At 44.5% G+C, this 11538-nt stretch overlaps 1 protein-coding gene across 5 annotated transcripts in view; it reads right to left on the bottom strand.

The window, feature by feature from the left end:
* Nucleotides 1–360: 360 nt before the first annotated feature.
* The window catches only part of CREB5 (cAMP responsive element binding protein 5), a 256757-nt gene continuing 245579 nt past the window's right edge, over nt 361–11538 (bottom strand). For all 5 annotated transcript variants that reach the window (XM_074574925.1, XM_074574926.1, XM_074574923.1 and 2 more), the window contains 4 exons: nt 10753–11076; nt 5391–5618; nt 4289–4397; nt 361–3097 (listed from right to left, as the gene is read on the bottom strand). In XM_074574925.1, the coding sequence (XP_074431026.1) occupies nt 2934–3097; nt 4289–4397; nt 5391–5618; nt 10753–11076 (825 nt within the window). In that variant the 3' untranslated portion in view covers nt 361–2933. The remainder of the gene's footprint in view (nt 3098–4288; nt 4398–5390; nt 5619–10752; nt 11077–11538) is intronic.

Here is an 11538-nt window from a genome sequence, read left to right as displayed (position 1 = left end):
GTGCCTGGTACGGTTGGTCCTTTTACCAATGATATAGCCGATAGAAATATGCTGCGTGTTGTCTTGGCCTGTGAACCTGCGACAGAGTTACAAGAAGCAATAGCAAATAGCTTTTCATCCTTTACTTATTTCCACATCACTAGCAAGGATTATACCTAAAGGCCAATAGTATAGAGAGGAGACATTTCATTGTAATTACACATTTAGGCCAACATGTGTGGTTGGCTTGCCTAGTTAGCATTAAAAAAAGAAATAATTGAGCTATATATAATACACATCAGTCAAACTGTCAAGTTGCTGAATTTTAACAAAACTTAGGCAAGGTTTTTGTATTTTTTTGCTTTTTTTTTTTTTCTTTTTAATGTAGAGGCTTTCAGTTTAACAGCTAAATATTTTAATTGAGGAGACTGAATAAAATGAAGCTAAACCGTAATTCTAGTGCAGTGTAGCTCAACCGGGTATTCTAACATTACCAAAAACTTTGATTTTTATTTTTTAATGTATTTAAGTGCTACCCGTGTAGAGGGAAAGTTTTTTAAATTAACCCTGCGATGTCATTTTCTTTTTCATGGTGAACGATGAAATTCAGACACAGGGGAAATGCTTATTTGGGCTTTTTTACATAGTGGATACTCAGCTGGAACATTTTGCTCGACTGCATATTTGAAAAAAGTTCCCTTGGGAGCCGTGGTGAAGCAAAACCATTTATCTATTACAACTGGAGGTTAAAAAAAATTATAGATTCAGTATTTAAAACACTTTAAAAGTATATGTTTGTCTAAAATATAATAGAAAATCCTTTACATTTGTATTTTTCGTAGGTTTTTTTGGTTCTTAGACTATATAATCAAGTCAAGATTTACACTGTACATTAAAAGTCTTCTTCTTTTGAATGTATTTGCATAAACAGAAAGCGAGCTGTTAAAGAATACTGATAAAAGGTTATTCACCAAGATAAGAAGTAATTCGGAAATGAACGATCCTCAGAGTTTTGCTTTCCCTTCCAGGCGGGCCCTGCTCCTTACAGTGCCTCACGCTCCGGTTGTTCCAGCTCTCCCTCCTGCACGGCGAAGAGCCACCCTTTTAAACTTCCCAACTCTTCCAAAAACCAAAGACACAACCTTTGAGGAGGAGAACTTCGCTTCAGAACAAAGTCTGTTCAGGGCTAGTGGATTTGCTGGGAACAATGTGAATTAGCTTTTGCTATTAAAGATGCAGCTCAAAATGTTTGAACATGTATCATCAGCTTGGAGCCCCCTCCCCGGGTAAGCAGCGGGAGGTTTTGCCGCTGACAGATTTGAGAGCAAAATCAGGTCCCAGTATACGGCAAAGGCAGCGTAATTAACTGGCATCATCTCCGCCTGATTTTCCCATCAATCACTGGTACCACTCCGGGATGCAAATCAGTTGTGCTGAGGGCCATGCCCAGAGTCCAAACAAAAACCTTAATTGTGGCATAAGGCTCTTTTCCAGAGCCTCTTTGCAGGCTGAATTTTATCCGGAGTGCAGTGGGGTTTGCCATTCTTGCAGCACTTTTTAGCGGCTGCATGCCTCCTAAAAATTATTTAGCGTCCTAATGAGACAGTCCCTTACCCGCGATAAACAGGCGTTAAGTGCTGTTGAAGCCAGTGAAGCTACACTGCTGTCTGCCGGCTCGGGACCGGTCCATGGATGCTTAAAGGAACGCCTGCAGAGAGCAGGTCTTTCCCTGGGAATTAAAAATGGCATTTTTCCAACTGGTCAGAACCGTTACGCTGATTTATTTCTCATTTATAGCCCGTGAAACCTGAGGCTGTTAGCTTTCGTTGCTTAGAATAACACAACCGGGTTAGGGAACAGAACTTTCCTGAATTATTACACACTACAAGGTTTTTTCTATGTTAACGACTGGCAGTGCAAAAGAATTGCTGTGATTCTCAGGTGTTGCTCGCTACGCCCCTGCCGCGCCACAGAAGCTTACAGGGCTGCTAGCATCAACACAGCTGGCTCTCACTCCCGCTTCACCTGGGGCTGCGCTGCTGTCGCCTTTCGCTGTTTATTAAAAACACTAAATCAGGAGCATTTCTATTTTTTAAAAGCCAAACGCTTGGCACAGCCCAGCTGTGGGTGAAGAGCTAGTGAAAGCAGCGGCTGCGCCGACAGTTTTTAGGTGGGCTTGAAGTTTTCGCTTGTTCATCACCGTTCTTTGAGAAAAAGAGAGGGAAGCGAGAAAGCCTTGGAATGAAAAAAAAAAAAAAGCTGGAAAAAAAAAAAGCTGGGGAAGAACCGGGTTTGGGAAGGGGAAAAGGAAGGTGTAAGAAAAACTGGAGGAGAAAAAGGGCAGGGAAGGGGAGAGAGGAGAAGGGGGAAGGCTAGACAAAAGAGCACGCCATTTGGGCTTGATTTTGTCCTGATAGCCACATCCTATGTAACCGCTTTGAAAGAGGCTCTGAATGCAAGACGGGGTCTGCTGATAGCACAGCGCTAACTCATTTTTTATTATGCTGTCAGCAGATGCCCTCTCTCTATATTTATAGCCTAATTAGTCCTAGTTACCTACGTATGACTCTGTTTAATACTTTTCATGCCTCACGTTGGCTAACAAGCTGCAGTTTAACACAACTCTGTATTTCTGAGGCTTCAGGCTAGATTGGTGAGAAGGAAACATGACTATGTACAGAAACAGTTAGGTTTATAAACAAGTAACTGGTACCAAAAAAAAAAAACTGGAGAAAGCACCAAAGCATTTCTCAAGCTGATAGCATATTAATTGCATAACTCCCTTTTACGTAACTAAGTATAAAAGACATTTTAATAACTATAAAAATGAAAGCCAGAGTCTTTCAAGAACTGAGGAATCTTCCAGGCTTGAGTTAACGGTTGCAAATGTCCTTAGCACAGAGGACGCTTTGATACGCTACCACGCTTCCCTAGCAGTTTCTAATCAACCACTTTTAAAGGATGGGGTTGATGTCTGTTCTGTGGCTGGCGAGCTGGGTGAGAGTGGAGCTTCCCACGACGTCGCTGACAGAGGAGGAGGTCGTGATGGTGTTGTGCTGGATGACTTGCTGCTGGGAGCAAGCTGGGACCGGGCTCGCGGGAGGACTGCTCTCGGGACCTGGGAAGGGGGTGAGGGCACAGAGACAACAGACATTCAATTATCCATCCGAGTGACGAGCCCAGGCTGGGTGACACTCCTGGAAAAGGGATGTACTACCACGGCAGCAATACTAACAACCTGAGGCATGCACAAGTCCCGGGATTTCAAAATACACAGTTATCCACCACTTTCCATCTGCTGATCTTTTGCATTATTTTTTGTTTTGTTTTGTTTTGTTTTTTTAAGCCAGCTTCTCTGATATCAACCTGACTTCAGGAGCTGGGACCTTGAAAAAAGTCCAAGACCTTAATGATTATGCAACCAATGTCGGAATAAAAAAATGTCTGATATCTTAAGGTCTATAAAATCAGTTGGGATGCTTAAATGCTTTATTTGCTCCAGCAGGAATCAAAATTAGAGTGCGGTGCAGTGCAGCACAGAAAATCTAATTCAAGCAACAGTTGATAGGCATGTAATGCAATTACGTATTTTTTTCTTTGAGTACTGTTAAAGAGCCAGATGCATAGTGATGCAGAGGAGACAGAAATGGGCTCTATTTTAAGAGAATGCCGCAATCTAGTAAATATTAACCCCGAGGCTCTTCTGAGCTGTTCTAGAGCCAAGCAAAGAGTTTGTCCCTAAATTGCCACACTTGTAAAATGCATCGACTAGACAGAATCAATTCTACATCTCCATTTGATGAGAGTTTTTGAAAAAAAAAAAATGAAAGATAAGAGTTAAAAAAAGAGTTGACAAACCTTGAAAACCTGCGCCACGCCTGGTCTGCACCACTGTCAGAGCACAGCACCATTTTCGCTGGAGGGGACTGTAATGTTTTCCTTTTTAACTTTCCTTTTGAGAGTTATTTTAAGGTGCTGGCAGTGCTGCGCCCAGGAGGACTCTTGGAGGTTTGGAGCTGTGAGGTCAAGCGGGATCCTCCAGAGGGGAGCGAGCGTCCATCCGTGTGCATCTCCTTGCGGAAGGGAGGGGTGGGGAAGGCTAGCTCTGCTGTGTGGGATGCAAACCAGGGCTTTTTTGGCTTTGAGCAGGGCTGGATAAATAAGGGCAGGAGATTGGATGGCTCGGTTGATGTTTGAGAAGACAGGTTCAAGTGAATGTATGACCAAGAAGGGGTTCTGGAGGGAAGAATTAGAAACTTGGCTTTCCTGTGAGGAGTGTGGAGACAGGGCAAACATACCAGCTACTTACTTAGATATCCTTGTGATTCTTTCTGCATAGCTGTTATCGGACAGTCTTTATGTGTTAACAATAACTGTTTCAGCTGTGCTACCTCATTTTTCAGCATGGAAACCTCGTTCTAGAAAAGAGAGAGAGGATTCGGTTTGCCACAAAATTTAAATCAGGCTCTTCCGCAAAGTTTAAACCCAAAAACGTAGAAACCACTCCACAGCTTTGGAAGGACTGAGCACAAATGCCACTTGGTGCTCGTGTGCTGGGTTTACGTTAACATTTGTCTGTGACATTATTTTATAACCTCTTCTGAAGGCAATTTGGCTTCCAGATTTGATGACATAAAGTGACAAGTGAACTAACCCTCCACAGCACGAGAGATACTTTTGTCAGTGTAATGCTATCTGCTCGGGAAATGCTCTGGCTCTCTGCATCAGGATGGGGGGCCAGACCCCTGGGGGCAAACGGCAGCCAGGGCTGCTGTCACCTACAGCATGTCAGCTACGGCTCCACTACAGCCGGTGCCCGGGTGCTGCTCACACCTCTGTCTTTCCGGGGAGTGCCATTACGCAGTCGTCTTTCCACCCTTGGCAGTGCACAGGCACACCTCCAGATGGGGCAGAAGTACTGTGCCCACCATAAAGAGGGGCACCACCATAACAAGGGTTTTTATTTATCATATTCAGGGTATTTTCATCCATCCACTTCATTCTTTTCCTTACTGGTAGACTGATCTATTTACACTCCTATCTCACTGGCTTTCAATGAGGGGTTAGCTACATGCTCTGAAGAAGTCTTTTATAGCTGAGTTAATGGCACTTCCAAAAAAAAATCCCCGCAAAAAGTGGTGACAAGGAAAGAAAATAAATACATCTCCGTCTAGCAAAGGCTTCTAGATCCCAAGACAGCTTTTTCCTGGCTTATCCCACTAAAATGCAATTATTTCTTTAATTGAAGCACACACATCTTGATTAATTGACTTTGATTATGCCCGCGCTCCCGCTAGGCGCCGGCTGTGCGGGGGCAGCCCCGAAGGCGGCGAGGGCTCTCCATCCCCGCCATCCCCTCCAAGCACAAAGAGCCCCTCTGTGTCCTCAGGGGCGCAGACAGTGGCTCGCACCTGAAGCTGCATGTTTGTCTGGGTGAGCTCTTCTGCTTTCTTTTCCAGTGACATCACCCAGACCTTCCTCTTCTGTCTGCAGCGCGTGGCGGCGGCTCGGTTCCTTTCCAGAAATTTCCGCCTCCTCTCATCCGGGTCTTCGTCCACCACCCTCCTCCGGCGACCTCCGGTCGGCTGCGGCGGCTGTATCGTCTGCGTGGGCTGCATCTGCTGGGCTGCCGGCGAAACCTGGCGGGCAAGAAGAGGTTTGGCAGGGGGTGGTGACGGGGGGGAAAGTTATGGAGGGGGATGCTGGAAGGGGAAGGGAAATCTCACACCCTCGCCCCGCTCCCCGGCGAGGTGTGCAACAGGCACAAGTCGAAAAGGCTGCGCCAGATGCCACTGAAATTAGCTGCTGGCAAACCCTTGCCGTGGTCAAAGGGGAGATTTTTTTTGAAACGATCCTCTGAATATTAGTAGGGAAAATATTTTTCCCCTTACAGTTATTAAAAACATTTCACTTAGGTACTTTCTCTGCCACCACCTATTTCAAACCTGAAATGTCAAGTTTCTCTCAGCAACTGTTTTAATCAAAGCAGAAGACTGTAGCGGCCTTATTTCTGTCTCTCTTTTTTTTTTTTTCCCCCAATTGCCTCCAAAATTTTAGGACATTTCTATTTCACAGGCTCCCCCATCCACCTCCGGAGACAGGAGGCTCTTCACGCCTGCGTGGAGCCAGAAAGCTGAGGGCTGGGATCACACAAGGCCCCTCAGTTGGGACCAAGGGAAAGGATTTAGGTACCTAAACTCAAACTTGCATTTTAGCATCCCTGCACTGTGTGGAGAAGGGATGTGGAGAAGGGATATTCCCCTTCTCAAGCATTTCCATTCGACCCCCGTGGTCTCTACACTCCTGTATTCGGCAGCCTGCCTTTGACAGCAGAGGTGCACCACATCCAGCCCTGCTGCTATGAAACTATGGAAAAATACATATTTATGCTTTTTCAAGTGCGGGACAGTATTGATCCTGCTTCTGAGAGCAACTGGCCCATGCCATTACAGAAAAGGCACACGGTGGGGGCAGCCCCATGCAGTCTGTGCTCCGACTCCTGGGCGGATGAAACACATGCTCACATCCCTGTCAGGAACCAGCATCAGACTTAACGTGCAGTTGCCTGCGAATAGCCAGCTTTTGGATTGCTTTCCTGCTTCCCTGTGGTGCCCAGGCCACAGGGCTCTGGATTGGGCTCAGGGCTCAGGAGGCCGATCCGACCCATGGGTCCCATTGCTGGAGTTGCTGCAGGAGCCGCTGCTCACATTGCTGCCGCCGCTTCGGCACAGTCTGGAACACTCTGGAAACCTGAATTGTTGACTCAAAATTAACCCTCTTGCTCTGGCAAAGGCCCAAACCTCCAAGGTGCTTCCTTTTGACTCCAGGGAGTGGACGTACTCAGCGCTTTGTCAGACTGAGCCCTGAATTTCAATTGCGGCAATTAACACATGTTTGCCTAACACCTCTGTCTGTCTCAATTAAAATGATACTATCGTCTTGCGAGGTCGCTTTTCTGTCTAGAATCTCGCCACAAACTGCGAAGAAGAGTTTGCTCCCTCCCCCAGCTGACTCGTGTCAATTAAAGTGGCAATTTTACGTGCAATTATTCTGTGCATCTGATAACGCTTTTTGCATAAAGCCAAATTTCTTCCCAGCTTTATGTTGCATAGTCAGGGAATCTCTCTCACAGTGGCAGAAAAATGTTTTTAAAAAAATAACCTCCTAAAAATAAATAAGCCGCCCCACACTTTCTGACTCATTTTTAAAGTTTCAGCTCATATTAAGTCCTTATGTTAGCTGGTAAAATGTCCAACCCTCTGTCTACACCGGGGTTTGGAGTCCCCGGGCTACGGCAGCCACACAGGAGCGCTGGCCAGGAGACGGCTGCCAAGGGATGCCAGCTGCTCCCCGTCCACCGGGGCCGGGCACGCCGCCTCTTTAGCAAGATGTCTGAGTGCAGAGGCCTCAGAGATCCCTTTTAATGTCAACATCTCATCAAAGGCCTTTCATTTTCTCACATACAACACCTTTCCGGACTTCAGAGATCTGATATTTATGTTACCAGACAGCAAACACTTTCCTTATCCCATTTTTTTTTCCTCTTTCCCCTCATATGGTCTTTTTCTCCTTAATACCTAGCAAGTCATTTCTTTCCCGAATGTACCAGTCAGTCTTTGGGCAGTCAGAGAGCATTTTCAGAACAACAAAATCTTCTCTCCGTCTCTGGCAGATATTAATTGTAAAGGTTGCCATTACATCACTAATAATGTCACGTGGGATAATTAACTGACTCTTAGTAGTTAGCTCTTAACCCTGAAATCTATTAGGTTATATCTTAGTAACTGTCTAAGCATCAGTCTCTAGCAGGATTTCGCTGCCCTGCCTAAGTACGTAAGAAAGAAAATGAACATATCTTAAAATTGAGGTTAGTATTTTTTTAAGAGGACACTAATCACGTATCCATAATGAATATAAATGTAGGACAGCTAACAGAACGCAACAACATCGAAACCGCTACTCTGCTTAAGCTATTAATCTGGCAAGTTTGATAAGAAGAAACCTTCATGGGACCAACACAAGAATAATATTGTCATTTTTGTAGTAGTTGAGGCAACATAGCTACAACTTGATAAAATATCTCTCTTTCTCAGAAAGATACCTATCCGAAGGTGATTTCTACTTTTATCCTTGATCCAATACTTGTCTCTGTTATTTGCAACTTCCTACAAAACTAATACCCATTCCTTCATTCATTCTATGAAAGCATAATTCGTTGGGCTCCTGTATATCAAAGTGGTAGCTGAAAAGCATGAAATGAATTCTGACTTTACAAAAGGGTGTGGTGTAAAATAACAACAGTCTCAGCATGAGAGCACAAGACTCACAGCGGCGTGGACCATGCTGTCATTTAGCAGGTGGCTTGGAAGGGAAGAATCTGGCTCAAAAGAATAAGGAGGTTAATAATTAGTAAAACGCACCATAAAATTAACGTCTGCTGGAGCAATCTGACTCTCAGAGAGGCCATTACCATGGGGACTATGGATGAACTTAGAAAGTAATAACCATGCCGTTATTACTCTGCAAACCCTTCTTTTTTCCCCACTAATGCATCTGTTCAGAAATCACTGTTGTCCTCGCACCACGGGAGCAGAGGAGCAGCAAGAGCTCTGCTGCCCAGGGAAGCCACTGACCCTAGAAGTCCTGCTCAGCCTTGTCAGCCATTGCCCTCATTCCCATCCTCTTGGTGACGCTTACACCTACGGATAAGGTGAAGACCTCCTTGATCCCTGATGGGGCCCGTTGCCTCCAGTGATGTGCTGTACACAGCAAAACTCATCTGACTGCGGCCCCAGCTCAAGACTGGAATGAATCTGACATAGCTTTGTGGCTGCCAGTCAGCCCACCTACCCACCCTGGTGCCCATATGTCTTCTTGCCTGCCTGCAAATCTTTTGAGATGCCTAGCTAACAGGGAATAATACAAAGCACACGGTGTCGAGGCTGTCCTAAGGGGAATGACTCAAAACCAGCTTCAGAGCACGTAATTTAAGAGGAAGAGGTGTCTGTAGCACACTGGCTCTTTGGCTTATCCACACTGTCTTATCCTTAAACCTGGGATGTTTGTTTTCTCTTGTAGCTGTTTTCTCCAAACCTGTTAAAAGTGGTACTATGGATGTTTTGCAGGAGTGGTACCATGGTATCTGACTCCTCCACCTGCATTAACATGTTTATTCTCCCAGCCCCTTGGTGAGGTGTCAGTAGTACTTCCCTTGTTTTAAAAGCCTGCGAGAGGTTAATTGACTTCCTCCATCTCATCCATGGAGTCCTCAGTCTGCTAAGCACAACTTCATTCTTAATCTCTCATGGACCTCCAAGACAGCCATCAGGTTACTTTTGGTTTTCTCTGTTATGAGATAATGTCTTTTTATTGGAGTTTTTAAACAACTCCAAGGAAAATAACTCATTAACAGATGGGAAAATAATTGAATTCACAAAATACAAACTGAAGTAAACTTAGGAAAGCTCTGGACATCTTCTCACAGGGGAGTCTGCTGCTCTCTTATTTAGACTGTTACTCTAAAGCTAACAATTCATTTTTCATTAGCAAATGCTTTAGGGAAATCCCATGTGCTTGCAGCCTCTGCAATAATAAAGCTAGATGTTAGTAAATAGTTAATGTTGTGGGACACTGGGATGTCAGCCAAATCCTCTCATTTTCTTTAATGTTTTCTAAGAGCTTGTCTGAAAGGTATTTGCAAGCAACACAATACTTCACAGATTGAACTTCTTATGGCTGGCACTCCTCTTTGTCCTCATTCTATGCACTGCCCACTTGTCCTCCTTAAATTTGCTCCACTGACCTGACATGTTACAGTCACTGCCCCCAGAGCTTTATTTTTCTTGTGTGATCCTGATGCAGAAGCCTATCATCTTAAGACATTAATAGAATTCCTCTTAAAAATGGCTCTGCTAAAGTCCATGCTCACTAGTTCATTAGTTCAAGAAACATTCAGATGTCGAATTATACAAATTGCTGAAGCCAATATATCCGGCCCAAAAATGGAGACCTCCATCTTGTTCAATGGAGACCTTCACTGAGTTCTCATCACCTGAATCCGATTGAAAATTGCCTTCCTGATGTACGTCTCTCTCCTTGGACTGAATTCACCATTTTTTTTTTCTCCTGACATAGCATCTACCAACTATTGCCCACACTCTCAGCTAATCTGGGCTTTCTGTCATTCTCCGCTTTTTTCTTTTCCTCCAAACCAGCGTATCTTACCTTAAAACCACCTCTACTATCTCCAGTCTTGACAGGAAATAAATAGCTCATTGAATTCGGTGAGGTTCTTCATTTACACACACTCACTTCTTGCTTTGAGTATACACGTGAAGTGCCATTTTACTTCACTACAGATTGTGCTATCTATTTCTGTCAGTAGAACACATACAGCTCTTTAAATCTTGACCTGAGAAGTTCAGCTTCAAGCACATTAAGCAACACATATAATATGCTAGTCTCCATAATAAACCTCATCCATAAAAGGATATGTGGCAATTTGCAGAGCTCAGAGCACTCAAAAACCTTGGAGCTCCTTATAAAGTAAGATATTACGAATGTCTATCAAATTAAGCATCAAAACAAGTTCTTGCTTCACTCCATTTTCTGAATAAAGTTTGTGCTTCCCCACCACCAGTAGTAGACCTTTATGAATAGCCTGAGGGCCCTGTATCTAACAAGACACGTGTGCAAGAAGAAACAATACAGGGATCAAGCTTTGACTCGGCATAACAACAACACTGAGCGATGCAGCATGGCACGAAGGTCTACCTGTGCTTGTCCGCCTGAGTGCAGCGGGGGGTGAGGCGAGGTCTGGTGATGTGCTGGGTGCGCGTGAAGGTGCGAGTGGGAGTGGTGGTGGGGATGATTCTGCTGGTGATGAGGCTGAGGATGAGGATGGTGCGCCGGATGCTGGTGCTGATGTGGGTATGAGTGATGAGGTGGCAGTGTCTGGTGCTGATGAGGGTGTGAGTGCATATGATGGTGTGGCGTCTGGTCCTGCCGCGAGCTCATCATTTCCATCATGTGGCCCATGGTGTTCATATTCCCATTCGACATGGCGGCAGGGTGATGAGTCAGCGCTGCCTTCAGTCTCTGGAACAGAACAAGGCAGAAAATTCAACATTCATACACGATGGTCTAAGCAATCAGAATAAGATTTCTGCTGTTGTAGAAATGGCGCCTTGTCCTGTGTTTTGAGATTTATTTAGGTTTTTTCTTGCTGTTCCCTTGATAAAAGGCATCTTATTTCAGTTTGAGAACATATTCTTGGGCTCTAATCTAGTTTTCCACTGTAAATATGTAAAGATACAAACATCTGAACTGAAATTTAACAGTTATGCATTTCCTACTGTGCTGCTGAGGAAAAATAACTGGCTCTCATCCTTTTCTCTTTGGCCAGCTCAGTAGCATTAGCTTCACCAAGCTTGTATTCTTTCAACTTTTAACAAGGAAAGTCTAATTGAAATGAAAGCGAAACAAAGTTCCCCTATTGTTTTTACTACAGATACGACGTAAAAGACTCATTGATAAATATATTTGATTGACGTGTTTTTC

The sequence above is a fragment of the Larus michahellis genome, chromosome 2 (assembly GCF_964199755.1).
Source record: "Larus michahellis chromosome 2, bLarMic1.1, whole genome shotgun sequence".
In the NCBI taxonomy this organism is placed as follows: Eukaryota; Metazoa; Chordata; class Aves; order Charadriiformes; family Laridae; genus Larus; species Larus michahellis.
This window is presented reverse-complemented; position numbering and strand designations above follow the sequence as displayed.